This window comes from Phalacrocorax aristotelis, chromosome 2, assembly GCF_949628215.1.
Source record: "Phalacrocorax aristotelis chromosome 2, bGulAri2.1, whole genome shotgun sequence".
NCBI classification, from domain to species: Eukaryota; Metazoa; Chordata; class Aves; order Suliformes; family Phalacrocoracidae; genus Phalacrocorax; species Phalacrocorax aristotelis.
This window is the reverse complement of record NC_134277.1, coordinates 27,501,949-27,520,353: the sequence shown is the minus strand read 5'-3', so window position 1 is coordinate 27,520,353 and position 18,405 is coordinate 27,501,949. Positions and strand designations below refer to the sequence as shown.

General features: G+C 40.3%; 1 protein-coding gene across 4 annotated transcripts in view; it reads right to left on the bottom strand.

Moving 5' to 3' along the window:
- CASD1 (CAS1 domain sialic acid O acetyltransferase 1) overlaps positions 1 to 16,424 on the bottom strand; it is a 34,632-nt gene extending 18,208 nt beyond the window's left edge. For 2 of the 4 annotated variants that reach the window (XM_075082859.1, XM_075082862.1), the window contains exons 1-6: positions 16,120 to 16,424; positions 7,159 to 7,255; positions 6,334 to 6,454; positions 4,239 to 4,283; positions 1,882 to 1,944; positions 470 to 514 (exon numbers count right to left, since the gene is read on the bottom strand). In XM_075082859.1, the coding sequence (XP_074938960.1) occupies positions 470 to 514; positions 1,882 to 1,944; positions 4,239 to 4,283; positions 6,334 to 6,454; positions 7,159 to 7,255; positions 16,120 to 16,252 (504 nt within the window). In that variant the 5' untranslated portion in view covers positions 16,253 to 16,424. Of the gene's footprint in view, positions 1 to 469; positions 515 to 1,881; positions 1,945 to 4,238; positions 4,284 to 6,333; positions 6,455 to 7,158; positions 7,256 to 15,460; positions 15,857 to 16,119 lie in introns of those variants that run through there. The other 2 variants (XM_075082863.1, XM_075082861.1) reach the window with 2 other exon arrangements.
- Between the last annotated feature and the right edge of the window lie 1,981 nt (positions 16,425 to 18,405).

Genomic DNA, 18,405 nt, shown 5'->3' with positions numbered 1-18,405 from the left:
GCTGTTGAATTATTCTTGCAAATTCAGGTTTTTGCATGTACAAGTCTAGAAGAAATAGATGTGCTCAAAAAGACCATTCCAGATTGGGCCACGCTCAAAAACAGTATTTTGTGATTGAACACACTTTATTAAAAATGCATCTCAGTTAGTATGCACGTACTTTTTTTTAACTTTTTAAATTAATAATCTGCTTTTAACAAAGAAGCTACTTTATTTATTATCTAGGTTCAAGCTAATCGATGCTTATCAACCAGTATTGCTGCCAAAAAGCAAGTACTGTATTTTGCACAGCTATAATAAAATATATCTGATACTTCAGAACTACTTGTTATAACAGAAAATGCACTGAGAGTATTTTTTTATTATAAATTGGGTTTAATAACTTCATCATGTAGCCAACTTGAGAACATAAAAGTATGCTACTAGAATTTCCTTCTTTACTAAAACACCCCATATGTGTATAACTTACCGTGGCGGCTCCTGCTACAATTATATGAGGTTTTGCCACAGAACCCTAAGACACAAAGTAAAGGCACATTAGTTTTAGAATATTCACTAGTTATTATTATATTGAGCAGGTTAATTAAGACTCATATCTTAACTAACTGTGACTCAACTTGTCTTTCAGTTAATAGTTACAAAAGAATACATTGCAGATATATTACAGAGACTACCAATATGTGATATACCAGAATTCTCACATAACAGAATCTGCAGAAGTGAAAAGCATCAATAAGCACTTACAATCATCAATTTAGCGGTATAAGTTCTCTTTAAAAGCTATTTAAATATCTCCTCCTAAGGTCAAGTAAACTGTAGATCATACTATTGAAGTAGTTTTTTCTCTTGGTGCCTCTCAGCATTCTCAAACATCTGTTTGAGCTGTCCTACTGACTGAAGTGACCCTAAATCCACTGCAAAAACAGAACAATGACGAGGGACAGTTGTAGCCCTTGTTGCCCTGGTCTTAAAGTTATGTCGAGGACAAGGAACCAAATATGTACTCAAACAGAAGAGTATAAGGAAACAAACAGCGCTGATCACCTCAGTATGAGTTTTCCCTTGGCACAGCAAGGGTTTAGCAGCTCAATTTTTGTAGTAATCGCAGAAAAACAGATGATAACTTCAGCTATCTTGACAGAAGGTGTTGTGCAGGAATGACAAAGAGGGTAGCAAAAGAATTACTGTGGGCCATGGCTAAATAACTCCAGGCTTTTTACAGGTCAACAAAAGAAGAAAAATGTAGTTGCCAATCTGTAAACATATTATTCTTTATCAGAAATACAAACATAATTTTATGACACGACTCATAACTGAAATGTAAAATAATTAGTATGTAATTTGAGGGAAATATTGAAAAAAATCATCAGGGCATTCTTGACTTTTCAAATTGCCTTTGTCCTTCAGTTTGGAAGACTCAAATTAGCATAAATATAAAATCATAGTATCATAGAATAGCTCAAGTTGGGAGGGATCCATAAGGATCAACAATGTTTGGTCACATAAAAGAGGAGCCATTGCAGACACAGAGGAAGAGAAACATCACATGAGAGTAAAATCCTTTCAGCTCTTAACAGGATGATCAACCTGCTTCTAGGAAATAGGTTTTTTTCTGGTTTGGTTTGAGGGTTTTTTGGCCCAAGTGAAGCCATTGTTGTGAGACCAGGAGACCCTCAGAAAGATATACACCAGTAAACATCCCCCTTTCACTATTTTGATGTTGAATTTCAGATCTCCGGTACATAACTGACTGAATGAATTCAATATGCTGCAGTTGCTGGACTCCTAGGAATTATAATTGTGTGTATGAAAAAAAAGAAAGCTAGTAGTCCCCAGTCAGCTTCTATATTTTCCTAAAATAAGCAGGTTTCTAAGACAAACCTCAGTCCAAGATTTGATACGTTGCCTCATAGAGCCATTAACTTCTGGATACCACAGGAAATCCTGTAAAATAAAGGCAGATTTACTCTGTAAGCTTAAAGAGAAGCCATAGACTAATAATAAAACAAATCAAAAAAACCCAAACTAATTTCTGTCAATCCAACTGTGAAGGAAAAACACTTGGCCCAAAGGGAGATTTCCTTTATAGTTAGCATGAAAAGCCTGACATTTCAGTCTAGCATGGAAATCAAAGGAAAAAGACAACAACCAAACAATCAAACCTCCCTCCTTTGCCTCCATGAAAAAATAAGAAATTTTTATTTATAGTTCAGGAGTTGGGATTTCACCAAGAAGTTAATTTTTTAGCTTCTGCCAGATGGGATGTCCTTGAGCCTCCAATGCAATCAGGGCTAAAACCAAGCTCACATCTATAACTTATTTATTACAAGTTGCTTTTTGCTCAATTTCCCAAAGTCTTTACCAACAGGCATTTTTTCTTCCAGAACTTTACATAATGTGATTGACAGCTTGAAATCAGTTTTTAAAAATAAAACAAATCCTAAGATTTTACATTACCACTTCATCAGTTATTAACTGTTTGAATCTAATAGCGCTATGGACATTAAATGCATTACCTACTGACATTCTTTTAGAGGTCAGGAGTAGTGCCCAACCTTCATCTAGGACAGTCTAGATTTTGGCTGGTGTTATTATGTCTCCCCATTAAATCTGAGACTACCTAGCGTCTAGTTACTCCTCAGGTGCAGAACTACTGAAAGGACTACAAATACACATTAAAGTGAAATGGCAGGGATTACATATGCAGAAATTATTGTGAGGAAACTTTATAATGCAGAATGCAGAAACAGTACCAGCAGATAGGAAGCCTCTATCTTCCACCTGCACAGACCTAAAGACTTTGGTAGTTCCCTTGAGTAATGTCAATTCGCTATTTGGCAGGAATCTTTGACCGATCAGGCAGCCATCTGCAGTGGCTGAAAGACTAAAAAGTCCTTATAATGGTTAGAAAGAGCAAAATTAAACTCCCCACTTGTTCCCAGTGATTTTCTCTTTTGTTGGTCAAGTATTTTCCACATTTAGATTATTAGGTCTAAACGTGAAAATTCAGCTACCACACCAATAATGTCAACAGAAACATGGCATCAAAACAGGGAAGCAGCAGACCAGGAATATATTCTTAACCACCCAGACATCTCCCAAAAACCCAAACATGCCATCTCAAACCTTGGCGGTTAGACACCTACCAAGGCTTAAGGAGTTTTGAAGATGTAGTTCTGTGTCAGGCTACACCAACATAGATCACATTGCTTTGTCCCCTTTGTCCTGCCTTGTGTTCTGACCCCTCTTTTCCAGCATTCACATAACCGTATGATGAGCCACATGAGATCTGACCAGAAAGAAATCCTACAAGGTAAGTTTTTGGCTGAATCAACTCCTAAGCCAGCCCACTCCACAGCTGTACCATGGCTAGTTACAGCACAAACACAAGAACAGGCTGTGAAGGGCCACAGAGTGGGACAGCATACTCTTAAATTGCCATGGGGTCACACCATAAAATGTTATTCCGTACCCCGAATCTTAACCACGTACACAAACAGGTACTGAAAATCACTTGGAGACAACGCAGCAAATACACTGCTGCTTTGGTTTTCATGAACAGAGGATGAGTTGTCTCAAGAGGATAAACAAATACATGACTAGCAAAATCCCAGCACTGCTGACAGCTGTCATGGGAAGCAAAGAAAGCTATTGAGGACACCATTTCAACTGCCAGGGCAGAGGAGAACAGAGTCCTTCATAAAGCTTGACCTCAAGTACTTTGTTTATTTTCTTTTTTAAAATATCCACATTATAATCAACATTGTGGTTTTTTCTCCATGCAAAAACAGTGGAAGGAATACTTGTTGGGATAGCATAGAGAGCTTGACAGCAATTATGACAATTACCATTTCAAGTAAGTTAGCCCCAGATACATATTCTTACAGCAGTGGAAGAGTAAGCTTCCTGGCAAAAGCTATTCTTGGGAAGGCCAAATTATAAGATCAGACAAAAAGAAAAATTATACACACTTCCAGAGCTTATGCCCAAAGCTAACAGAGAATACTCAAAGCCAAAGTCTCTCAAAGAATCTTATTCAAAATATAATACATTAAGATATGCTCTGACTTATTCTGTGGAAAATTTATAAAGAATGATGATCTAAAGCTTCTTTTGACTTTTACAGCATCTGTGGAAATTTGAAAAAAAATGAGCTCTGACTGCAATTTGGCTTACATTGCATGAAATAATAATATGCATTATTATGGCTTGCAATTTAATGCTAGATAAAAACTTACCACTTTAATTGAAGCAGATTTATCTTCAAAAGGGATATTGCCATGCTGTTAGAAAAACCAAAACAATAAAACCAAAGTAAGGCAAACTTTCAGAAGGAAAACAAATTTACATTCATATGTTAATTTGCTCTCACCCAAAGGTTTATCTTCAGTAGACAGGGTTTTTCTTGTATAAACTTGTCAGTATACTCATGCAAAATGTTTACATTACTTTCTTGATAAAACAAGCTACTGGCATAAAGGGTTATTTTTCCTGGAATAAATCTATCAGCAAATTCTGAAATGCTTTCTGTTCACTCTGTTACAAAGGTATAAAATATTTTCCTAAATTTAGTCTCCCAAAATAAAAAAACGTGGACTTTCTTTCTTTCTTTCCTTATACTTCCTCTTCATCTGGCCATCTTCCTTGCACAGAACAACTGAAACAGTTTTAATTAAAGAATAAAAGTAAAACCTCAGGCAGAAATGAAGTCTAGAATGCATTATCAAATTTGCTGAGTGAGACTGTGAGACATCAGAAAGGAAACAGTCAGATACTGCATACACAATCCTCCCTTAAAGTATTACTAAATACAATATTAGTTTCAGTCCTGGTCCAAAAGAACAAATGTGTTTCCCTTCCACAAACTGAGATCTTGATTTCATGAATACTTGACAACAGATATCTCTCAACTTAAAAATCAATTATAGCACTCTATCATATCCTCACTTTTGGGCAGCAACATTGACCTAACCAAGAGACTAAGAAAAACAGAGTTATTTGATCAAGCACCTTGTTTTGACAAGTGATAGTGACTGCATGCTACCTGCTGAAAAAGCTGCCAGCTTGCACTTCTAAATAACGGAAGTACTAAATAATTGACGAATCTGATCTACAGCTGAAACATCTTTTACTTCACTGTCCTGGTTTCAGCTGGGATAGCTTCCTAGTAGCTGGTATAGTGCTATGTTTTGGATTTAGTATGGGAATAATGTTGCTAACAGACTGTTGTTTTAACTGTTCCTAAGTAGTGCTTACACTAGTCAAAGACTTTTCAGCTCCCATGCTCTGCTGGGTGCACAAGAAGCTGGGAAGGGCCACGGCCAGGACAGCTGACCCAAACTGGCCAAAGGGACATTCCATACCATATGATGTCATGCTCAGTATTTAAACTGGGGGGAGTGGGCTGGGGGCAGCGATCACTGCTTGGGGACGGGCTGGGAACGGTTGGCAGGTGGTAAGCTATCACATCATGCATCACTTGCTTTGCATATTCTATTATTATTATACTTTATTTCAATTATTAAACTGTCTTTATCTCAACCCATGAGTTTTCTCACTTTTATTCTTCTGATTCTCCCCCCTATCCCACTGTGGGGGAGGAGGGGTTGGGAGTGAGCGAGCAGCTGCGTGGTGCTTAGTTGCCAGCTGGGGTTAAACCATGACACTCACATATGTACATACATCCATAAAGCGATACACCTAAGAAGCATGACATCGCAAAATAAATTAATGTTCTGTTCAACAAATGACACTGCTAAATTCTTTCTTACTCCTTCCACCCTGCAAGCTGCAGTTTACATTCTTCACTGTATAAAATTCAAACAGCTCTTCAGCAGCAATCAAAAGGAAGGGAAGACCAGAAGCTATTTTTAGTTTCAGCCTCAAGTTAGACCTGGAAATCTGTCATTGCCCCAAGGATTTTTATTAACAGATTAGATCTGCAATTTAACTGACATATAAAATCATAAATTATACACCATGAATTATTACTATTTAAAAACACACAAAGGAGCAATCATTTTCTCATCATGAAACCAAATATGAAGCATAAGTTGCTATGGGACAAGTCAGCTGCTCTAATTTATTCTCAGACTGCTGCAAGCTCTCTCTCGAGCTTCCTAGTTCACTTCTCAGATTCTGAAACATCTCATTAGTACCCAAACAATTATCTTGGCCTAATTTTGTTCTTCTCCAGAAGACCTTTCTGTGGTTCTTCCTCCTGATGGCTAGGCCAGCAAACTATATTTCTTGCTTTTTCTGAAGTTCAGAGAAGAGTTATGAGGTAAATTAGGAAGAGAGAAACAAAAACATCATCAAAATAAAGTAGCTCACCTTATTTCCTTCTTCTTTGACTTGAGGATTTATGAGTTTTATAAATGAATAGAACAGCTGTCGAATTCTAGAATCTCCTAAAAACACAACATGTTTGTCTATAAGGCAATTTTTTGCTTCACTGTAAAACAAAACAGCAACATTCATGTTACAGGAAATTTATATTTTAGGAAAATGTCTTTAGAAAATCTACAGAGCAATATAGATAATTCTAAGCACTATTGCCAGCTATAAGGAACGGTAAATCTTTTTTTAAACATGCTGGATTAATAAAAAGTTTAGTGTAATTTGCATAGAAATGAAAATGAACTTTCCTGCTAATGCGATTACGGAAACAACCATGCAGGCTTTCCTATTCTGTCGTGTTACAAACACAGTAGTTTCAAAACGGTAGTATACAGTGTAATTCTAAATACTAAAGTTCTCCTCCTAGTAGGTGAAAAGAAAGTGATTGGTAATTTTGTTTGGGAATGTTTTACTTGCAGTTCTACACATAAGGCCAGCACTTTCCCTTTCAGCAATCTGTGAGTGACATAGGAAGCTATGCAGTCTCTTGCAGTATCTTGCGGCTTTCAATTACACGTATCGGTACGACCATCACCAACATTTATTTGTTTTTTTAATATATAAATACAACTATGGTAAACACTGTAGACATACAGATAACATAGAAGGAAAAGAATTCCTTCTGATAAACATTGCATATTTTTGAAAGCCTAGAGAATCAGCTATAAAGTGAAAAATAGATGACACTGCAATTACTAGAGCGGCAATCAAACGAAAACTCTTCTTTCCAGGCAGATGAACAGACATGAGTTTCCTTACCTATTTTTATACTTATGCATCATGCAACTGTGGGGTTGCCATACTTTTTCTCCAAGAAATCTCCCACTGGACAGAAGATACTCACATGTGTCGCCACCTTTAAAATATTATATTAAGATTAGAATTCAGACAAATGAAAGTCAAAACACAGCCCCAGTGCTATTTAAAAAAGAGATTTGACAATAACTGAAACACAGGAGTTGAAACAATGACAGCACTAAACAAATTTAACTTATTGTAAAAACATCTTGCACAAGTTTCTGCAAATTGCCTTCTCACTTATTATACCACAGTTCTCTGTAAATTATTGTCTATCCACAAAATTTTAGGGATCCCATTCCTGCTGTCAGAAAGATGTTGTGACCTAGAATGGCATTTCCACCAAAAGATGCCAATCCACTGTGCCATCTACTATCCAGAAGATACTAACAAGAAATTAAATACAACGGTTCAAGATAATAATCTTCTACACAGAATCACCGGACACAGCATCTTGTATAGAACATGAATCTCAACATGAGATTTGCATGGAAGTCTATTACATCTCCTTGCTTTATACACAGCAGTCACCTTAGGACAGGTGAAATTATCTGCTGGGTTAAAATGCAAAACAAAAAACATTTACACACGAATTTGCCGATCATTCTGAACTGCAACTACCTTTTCCAGTCAAGATGATTTACACTAATTAAGATTAATCACTTTACAGGTGGTGGTGTTTCAGGTCACTTTAAGTTCATATAAATAATAGTCATGAAATCAGTGAGGTTTATCTTCCAGCAAATTCCATGTCAGATTCTGCTGCCTTACAACTGAACACAGCCGAACACCATTCACTGCAAGAGAAGTTGCCCTCCAACATTTTTGTCATACTTGGCAATTCAGAGCACTGACAAACAGGGAAATGGTCGTGAATGAAATGGCAAGTACCTGTACTAGCTTGTGCAGAAACAACATACGACAGCCCATACCTAACATTTTCTATGAAACCTTGACCTCATTAAACTCAACAGAGAACTGCTCTTTTACTCCACCGAAACTTGGCGCTAATTTTAAAGAATAGGGCATTTTCTATATACTACTGCTTTTCAGGGCTGCTGGGGGCCACACGTTATAACGAGACAGACTTTCTGCCTCTATTATTACAAGAAAATCTGAAGCCTTACCTAGAACTGCAAATTAGACCAGGTGAACACAAAGACATGCAAGTAGGTAAGGTCTGAGGTCTGTAGGAATGGAATTTCCAAGGCACTGCTGATGTCTACTGAGACACAAGCTCACAGTCCTCAAAGATCAGTACTATGGTAAAGCTTTTAGGAAAAAGAGACAGAGCGGTGGTGTCGCTTCCCTTGTGCTTAAACGAAGGCTTCCACAAGACCACAGTCTAATCACTAAAAAAAAAGGGGTGGAAAAAGTATACTGAATATAGAAAGGCTTTCTGTGTAACATTCTGATAAGAAAACATATCCTAATTTATGGTCCTAAGATCACAGGGAAAGCTAACTAATTCTAATATGCACTGAACCAACTTTGTTGTTGTTGTTGGGGGTTTTTTTTAGTTGGACATAGGGATAATTGGGAAAATTACTTATATCCATAATTTCTGAATAGTGGGAAGAATGACAATAATATCTATATTGAAATATTTTTTCCATAAATATTTTAAACCTATGGGTAATAAACTTGAGAAAACATTAATAATTGCATGGGTGATGGAAACATATCTGTATTTCCAACAAATATGGAACTAGGGTCTTTTACAATCCTGCATGACCACAGATTTTTTCCAGATAATTCTTGCATTAACATCGGCAATGACATTGCTACTCTAGTTTATGAGCCGATACTCAGCTGTCGGCTCCTTCACAATCCACCCAGAAAAAGAAAATTACTGTAGAGTTCTCATATAAGAAGCCGGGGAAATGTTACAAAAAGCATAAAACAAAATGCATGTTTGAAGTATAGCTGACACCCAAAACCCTTAGTTTTCTCTTCCTTCACACCTCTAGCTCTCTCCTACTTAGGATGGATGAAGAACATCTCAGATACAGAAGTACAGACAACGCAGCTCATGTATGCTGCTTCTTGAAGAATACAAAATTAGCTTGGAGGAAGGAAAAAGTGAGAGCTGATGACATCTTCTATACCTACTTTCTTCCCCAAAACTCCTTTTACCTATTTTCATGAAAATCAGAAAAGGAAACACAGAACAGACTGTAGTATAACTGTTACTCCTTGGCTCCTTTATCCAACCAAACCCAGCAGTAGTAACACAATAAAGTAGTAGTATTTATCATGGTCTAAGGCTTCTCATCCCCTCACTTCAAAACACAACTCCATCAACCAGACTTCTTTTCTCTCCTGGAACTTCAGTTACTTACCACTGCTACTGCATCGTGACTACTAAAAAACGCTGCAATAACATGAAGAATTATAACAGTCTTCAAAAAGGTCTGGTTAAACATCTCAGAGTCATAGCTCTGGGTTTGGGTTGGGTTTCCATGAGCAACCTACACATGGCATTCTCCTAACATGCATGATCAACTAGCTTTATTAAAACTGTCATTCTTTACTCCCCATCTCTCAGTTTTGGGAGCACTCAGTCAGGGAGATTTTGAAACACAGAAGAAGAATGTGTTCAAAATTTAAATAAAATATATACATATGCTGATAAACTATTTTTATCATCAACAAGAGTCTATTAATCACCCCAGGGTAGTTCAGGATTTCCCTCAAATTGACCAGTAACCGCGCAAGCAAATCCTTGAGATACCACAAGTTACATCAACACTTCCTCCATAATCACAACACATGCACACTATCCATGTCAAACTGATTCATTACTGCACAGCAGCAATGGGATGTTGCAGACGGCCAGGTGCAGAGGGCCACATGCTTCTGAATGTTTAAAGGAGCTCTCATGAAAGCATGCTGGGGCCACAGATGTAGGCTGAACTCAAGAGGTTTCCAGAAAGGTAGTCTCTATAACTGTCCTACTTTTCAACCAGCACAGGTCACTCCAGGTCTGCAACAGAATTTATTTTTCCAGTCTGTGCCTGTTTTATTATTCAGTACAGTGCCATTTCCTAACACATTAAAGACCTTTCAGAAGCAATTTATCAACGCCGTTCTGCTCCTCTTTCAACTGCTGCTACTTAAAAGACAGCTGCTGATCCTGCTGCCAAAACTTCTGCAGAAGTAGCTCTGAACACAGCAGATGACACACAAAACTGAATCTTTATTTGCTTTTTAAATATGTTGGCATAGCTCAGGTTTGCTGGACAGACATCTTTCTAGTAGAAATAAATTCAAAATTACCATAGTTTCAGGTTTTCTTAATGGTTCCAAATAAAATCCTGTTTCTGTACATTGGCTTTCAAGAAACATAATTCCCTTGATTCTCAAGCATATACCCTGATGTAAACTATCATTTCTAGTAAGTTGCATAAAAATGCAACTGTCAGAAATAACAAAAACATTATAAAACTCATGCTGCTTGTGATTAGAGAATAGGTGACTTACAGTTATAGCTACTGCTACAAAGCCCTCCACTTTGCAGTTGATGAAAATGAGGAGATACAGCAGAGTGATGTAAGAGTGAACTATGTAAAAGAAAACCCACCTCCAATTACACTCCCTCAGATCCATTAACTTGCTGAGGAAGATGCATAAGAAAATAAGGACAGTTAGTCACAGTCAGACCAATGGTCAGTCTAGCCTCTTATTCTGCCTTCAACAGAGGCCATAAGCAAGTGCTTGGGGATGAATAAGAAGAGGGCAAGTAAACATTATGTTCTTGTCTAATACTCTTCCAACTACGTTCAGTCCAGGGACTTCCTGAGCTGGACACGGTTTCTACATATTTTGTAGAACCTTCCACAGATTTCTTTCCAACAAAGTCACGCAGTCTTGTCTTCTATTTTTCAGCGGTCACAGCACCCTTCTACAAGAGTTTTCCATACCCGCACCAGCTGCTTGAAGAACCTCCTGCCTGTATTTTAAATATGGTTTCTGCTAGGTTTACCTGGCACTCCTTAGTTCTTCCAGAGGAAGAGACTGCTCACACTCACGCCTATCATGATTTGTAGACCACTATCAATCCTTCCTCAATCAAGTTTTCAAGGCTGAAGAATCCTAGTTTACTAACTCTCCACAGGAGACCACGTTGCTTATCTTGAGTTCATGACCCAGGCTTGGTAGCTCTGCACTCCATGGCACTCCCATCATAATTACTCACAAATAAAACAATCATCCATCTTACAGTATGTTTACTGAAATAACATTCCAAACATCACACACTGTATACATTTTGAACATAGAGATAATATTTTAGGCCAAGGAGTTACACCTTCTTTCCCAACTCCAGATACTGAATATCTTAGTATTTCCCTGAGCCGTATCAGAAAGCTCCTGAACCTCATTAGAAGCATTACTGAAGTCTGATGTCTTTCTTTAAATGTAATGGCAATTTTAGGGGGAAGATGAAGGAGGAAAATAAAACAAGACTGAAACAGCAGCCAAGAGAGTAAACTGGAGGTTACAGACTAGACAGGGCCTCTGGAAATGCCCAAGTCTTACTTAGGAGATGAAAAGTCAAAGAACCACTCTCATTTTAATATACCACACCTTCTTAACCATTAATGAGATCCTAAAAAAAAGACCACAAAAAAAACATCAATCCAAAAAACCCAAAACCTGAGAAAAACAAACCTAAGTGCCATTCTGTACACAAAATACTGACCATTCTTTTTAAGGTCTTCCTTTGTGCTTTGCCCAAATTACCTTTCCAACATATTACCTTTTATTTTCATCAAGAGTTGCACTTAGATACACTACGGTACAGGTATATAAAGAGTATAATTTGTCTGTATTTTATTATGGTCATTCTAATCTATCACTCCTCAAAAATCCTAGTTTTTTCCATTGAAATTGTGAAATCTCAGTCTTCATTCAGTGCCAGAACAATGTTTAACAATACTTTCTCCAAAAGGCACGCTCTCTATTTCAAAGAAATGGAAATTCAGTTGTTCTCTATTATTCAAAATAAAAATGTAGTTTTAAACAAGGTCTATCAGTGCTGATTTTAAGAATGAAAAATTTGAAATAAAAATTTATTTCCAACAGGGTTTAGGACTGTACCTTTGAAATATGATAATAACTGAAAAATACACAGCAGTGACTTCACTGGACAGTATAGAAACATTGTCGAATTAACTCTTCACAGAAGCCACATGCAAGTTAAAGACAGTCCTTAACTTCTCTGAATTCACTTTAAGTTTTGCAAAAAGTGTAGGCGACACCTAAACAGGATAGTCTCCTTGAACGTGAGTTTGACCTTCCACGAGCCCAGTCCAGCATTTTTTTCATATAAGTAACACTTTTACAGGCAAGTTTTACTGGGAAGTACAGTGGGCTGCTCCTATCTATAATATGTATTTGCATGACTAAGGCCAAAGTTAGCTGAAAACTTTACATCTAGAGACATTCAGACAAAACAAAGGAGTCCCAAATGAAGTCTCAGTCATCCAAAAGTTCCCAAAGGAAGCCAAGACAAAAGCAACTGCTTTATTCAACCATATTCTTAACTTTAATTGATGCCTTGTGAACTTCTCAACATCGCAATGGGAGAAGAAAAATAGATGGCAAGCCACACGTGGGTTTCTAAATTGAGTGAGATAAACTAGACTAACTACCAAAAAGTTGAAGCATCCAATTGCCACTCATTTGAAAACTTAAAAGTACAGACACAATGCAAACATAGAAAATCTAAATATTAATACTTCCACTCCTACCTAGGGATAGTGAGAAAAAGGAAAAGGTATGAAAGAAGCAGCCCTTACGTGCCTTTATCACTTCCAGAACATCTCCTCCCCACCCCCCACCCCCCAAAATACAGAGTTTTAAAAATAACTACTGCCTCGAAAGAAGTTTTTGCATGCCCATGCTTGTCGCACAGAAAGAAGGATTAATCATGGACAAACCTTCTTCACATGTACCATTCTCTGTCTGGTTATATACATTATTTGTGGCTTTTTCCTTCTTAATGAATTGTCCAAAGGAAAAACTGCAGTAAGACAGGCTAGATGTCTCAACACTGTCAATGTGCTTCTGTGGCATAAGTTTGACTTTATAAATAATAGAGGACATGAAATAAGAAAGTATTTTCACTTAACACATAATTTTTCTTCAAAACCAACTGTGGTCTTTGCCATCCTATACACCAGGACCCTGCCTGTATCATCAGGCATGTCTAACTCCGTGAACATGTCTTAATTTCGATCTCATTTTCTCCATTATTCAGGCAGTTGCGCTTTCAACTGATGCAGACTTTAGGTTATCAGTTTCTTCAGATATTAAAGATCCAATCTGAGCAGGGGAGGAAAAAAACGCCCACACCTCCCACAAGACAGATTTCACCACTTTTTGTTCATATGCAGCTCTCATTTCCTCCATGTTCCTGGACATCTATGAAAGAGAGACAGTATCTACGTGGTAGTTAATTCATTGTTAAATTTCTTGCTTGCCCCACTGTGGCAGAATGTACGTTAAGGTGAAAGAGCTGGTCTTGCCTGGTCTCCTCTTCCCACCAGCAGCTAACAACAGACACTCAAAGACAAAGTATAAAAGCACGACAAACACAGGGCAATCCCTTCCCTGGCATGGCCTGGCTTTAACACCCCAGCAACTCTGAGCAAGAGCGTCTAAGGAGGGCAGCATGTTTGCAGCCCCACCTCATCCACCCTTTGCAAATCAGGATAACCCTTTTCACAGTATTTTTGGTATAAAATCTTGGCAATGTGTTTCAAAATGTCTTGTGTGGAAAAAAGTTCTTTCTTCCAGTCATTTAAATGTACTGCCTGCTAACTTCATTTTTCAGCTAATATTTTTTATTATGGCACAATCACAATGAATTTACCTTTCTCCCAAAATTCATAATATTTGAGACCATTAGCAGGTTACTAATTTTCTGTCCATGCTACAGAATTTAAATCTATTTCACTACTCCTTGTACAGAAGCTGTTCCATTATTCTGCCATTGTGTTGCTCTTTTGTATGCATTTTCCAAGCTCTGTTATACCACTATTAAGAGGGGGTGACCGGCACCACTGACAATAAGGTACCAGATAGCTTTAGTTGTGCAGTATCACAGTAAAATCTGCTGTTTTGTTTTTCACTTATTGCCAAAAATATCCTAACATTTGCTGAATTTCAGATGTTTGAGATCACTGAAGGGTTGCAGAATGATCTCTCAAGCACCCCTGCTTTTATCTGTCCTGAAAACTTTTGTTTTTTCTATAAATGCTCCATTCTCCTTTTCTAAACTGTGTATTTTGAATGCTATTTGTTCAAAGGAGACCAAACTCGTAACTCCCTATTCACTCTCACTCTATGCCTTATCTTTTAAACAGTTACTGGAAAGCCCCTCTGTTACCCTATAATACACTGAAGAAACTAAAAGCTTTAGAATCATAGAATGGTTTAGGTTGGAAAGGACCTTTAAAGGTCATCTAGTACAACCCCGCTGCAATAGGAAGGTTCATTAGGTGAAGGAACTTGTTGAAAGCTTTGTGAAAATCTATACGGACCATATCAACTTACAGAAAGGCCTGCAGATTCTCACCGTTTTGTCATTTGTGACTCAACCCACTCATTAACTCTCCCATCATATATAGAATTCATGCACAGCCTAGTTTCCTTGTTATCTGCTTGATACGGCAGTCCCTGTTTCCTTAGGCCAGTCTCACAATCCCTCTTTAAAAAAAAAATCATCACATTTGCCACCCTCCTTCCATCTAGTTTTGCAACTGATTTGGCCCTTAAGAAACTGAGCGCAACAAGCAAGTTCAATTACTTCATGCTTGAGCTCACTAAATGCTTCCATGTCTTGCAACTTAGTACTATTCAGTTTATCAGACTTACTGACATGCCAGCAGGAGGGTGAATCTAGGGAACCTAGGCTCCCTAGCCGCTTTCCCATTTCCACAACAAACTGCCTCAGCCTTGTCTTCCGTGGACGCTGGCAGCAAGTGTTAGAATATAACACCAGCAGTTGCCTACAATGAACAGAGCCACGGTGATCTCTCTTTGGATCAACTGTTTTATTTATGGACAAAAACATACTACGTTTTTTAGCATGAATGAGAAACAAGAAAATACTCCCTCTAGCAGTTCCATTAGCACGTACGGATCACACCAAGATTCACAGCTTCGGGGCCAAAACACCTCGAAAGAAGAGGAATCAGCAAAGCTCCCAGCACCCCCGTAACCGCCCTGCACCCCCGCGCAGCCCGGTCCCGCTCACCAGCTACGGCTTCCAGATCGTGGTTACCGGCTTGTCCACAGCTGCTCACCAACAACACGTGAAACCCAACAACTCTCTATTTCACTTCATCCACCAGAGAGGCCGGATTTTGTTATGCTTGAGGCAATGGTTCAAACAGTGAAAGAATTTACACCAATTAAGATATTAGTCACTAATTGCCAGGTAAAGATCGCTAATCATCCTGTACAGGGACAAGTGACAGGGAAGTCACCCCCTACCCCTGCAACTTCACCTGCAGCCGCACCGCTGCCATGCACACCGCGGGCAAGGCCCCAAGAGCTGGGCTGAAAACGCCGCACCGCGGCAGACCCCGCCGGCCACACACGCCGGAGCCGCGGGGCCTCGCCCGGCCGGCGGGAACCCGCAATGGGGTCCCCGCCGCCGCTGTCCCCAGGCTCGCCTCCCGCTGCAGCCGGCGACACGCCGCGCCGCGCTCCCCGCCCCAGCCCACCGGGGCAAGGGCACGCGTGTCGCCCCCGCCGCCCCTCGGCCCCGCCGCGGCTGCTCCGGGCGGGGGATCCGCCGCTCCCCCTGCGCGGCCGCGGTCCCCGGGCTCCGCTGGGGCTCCGCCGGGGCTCCGCCTCCCGCTGCCCGCTCAGCCGCGGCCCCCCGCGGAGCGCCCGCGGCCGCCCCCTCACCTCGGTAGCGGCGGGAGGCGGCGTGGCAGGCGGTGAGGAGGAGGACGGCGCCCAGCGCCAGCGCCTTGGCGCTCCTCACGCTGAAGTAGTAGTTGATCTCCCGCTTGCCCAGGGTGTAGGCCAGGGCCGCCATCTTGGCTCCTCCATGACAACAGCGTGCGATGGAGCGGGCGGGCGCAGCGGGGCAGCACTGGGTCCCCGCTGCCGGCGAAGGCAGACCCCCGCCGGCTGCCACCGTCCCCACCGCCGCGGCGGAGAGAAGCCCGACACGCCGCTACCGGCGCGGAGGCGCCGCCCTCCTCCTCGCGTCGCCGCTCCCCCTCGGCCGCCAGCGGGCGGCCCCAGCGCTCGCCTCCGCTCCCCGCCCTGCGGCGGCCGGCTCGGCGCGGCGGGGCCCGGCGGCGGGGCGTGAGGGGCGCAGTGCGTGGTGCGTCCCCCCGGGCTGGGGCGGCGGCGAGTTGGGACCCTGCCGGTCCTCGGGAGTGTGCTCGGTGAGGGAGCAGCTGGGCGAGGTGCCGTGGCCGAGCCGGTACCCGACAGCCGGCACCGGGCAGGACTGGCTTCTCTCCAAGTAATGCGATTTTGAAACACTTGTCACTGTTCAGTTGACATGGAAGTGGTTAGCCGGGGCTGGGAGATCTGACTCCCTCTGAAGGCAGATAAGTGGGAACACATTCACAGATTCACCTGGGTTTGCGGGGGGGCGGGGTGGTGGTGGGGGAAGAAGGAAAAACAAAAAAGGTGCGTGTTGCGAGTGAAATGCTGAAATCTTACAAAAGGGAGCTCCCGTTCCTCCACGGGCACGTACTGGCACCGTACCCGGGGAAGGGCGCTGGGAGGCGAGCACCGCAGGGCAGAGCTGCCCGCCCGACCCGCCAGGCCGCGGGCGGGCACGGGAAACAACGTTCCCGCAAAATAAAGTGGCCGTTTATCAACCCTGTATAAACAAACATAAAAGTCAATAAAAGCGTTCAGTGTCTGTCGCGTAAATATGGGAAATAAACAGCGAGCACTTAAGCCTCGTGTTCGTGATGAAGTACTTGGCAGATTTTGAAGTACTTCTCACTCAAATCCAGCAGAACTCTTCTCACTGGGACTGGCCAAAAAAATTAATGAAAAGTTTTTTTAACTGAGCGGGTAAATAATAATCAAACAGCCATGAATTATCTGGATTTTGAACACAAAAAAAGTGTGCTATTCACTTCACCATCATATTTTCCTGTCATTCAAACAACACTATTCTGGAAGTTCTGCAGATCATCGAATTCGATTATTCATTTAATATGTGAAAAAATAATTGGGGGGGAGGGGAATTCAAATGTTCGAAGCAAAACCAGGAAGTCTACATACTGCAAGCAAAGTTTTATTTTCAAATCTTATCTGAAAAACAGAAGAACTTAAAGCATTATGCAAACATAATGTAATGTACATATAAGATCTAAGTATTCTTCTGATGTGCACTCTCACTATATATTCAGTGTATGTGCTGTTTCCACCCAACCAATGCCTTTACTGTCTGCCAACTTGTAACCTATATTTTTTCTATTCACAGAATCACAGGTTGAAAGGGACCTTAGGGATCATCTAGTCCAGCCTTTAATTCAATTCAGTCTGTTAATTAATTCAGTTTCTGAGCAATTTTTAAAAATAACAAAAACACTTTACTGTTTTAAAGTGCTTAGTTTTTTTTCTCTCAGGGAGAGAGAAATAAAAAGGTACCAGGTAAACTCCCCAAGTGTACAGGTTTGTAGTTACTGGGTTATTTTTTTTCTTAAAAAACCCTAACCAAAACCCCAAACCAAACAAAAAAAAACCCCACAAACCTGGTCATAGTATGGGTTCTTGTACTCCATAAATGAAAAATTCCTATTCATGTATTAATTTTTGGTCATGCAGCATTCAAAAAGCCAAGAATTTTTAAAGCCGCCTTACTGTGAGCAAACCTTCTTATGTGTTAAAACATTCCTGTTAGTGTTTAGCTTTCCTTCTCCTCATTTGACATATGTTCAAGTAACAGCTGCAAGCATTTTACTCATTAGGAAGCAAATTAAACATTTTTTAACAGCTTCTGTAACTCAAAGTATTCACTAGAATATTTTTTGTAGCTTTTTGCATTGTTCATCATTAATGATTCATAACAGTCTTAGGGAATGTCTTTCCTGCAGTCACTGAGGACCACGGATAATCTTCTTCATTTGTTTTTAAAACATCTATTCAAGAACAAATAAGACTTTTCATCCAACCAAAACATATTTACTTCAGCCTGTCTCATTCTGCAATATAACT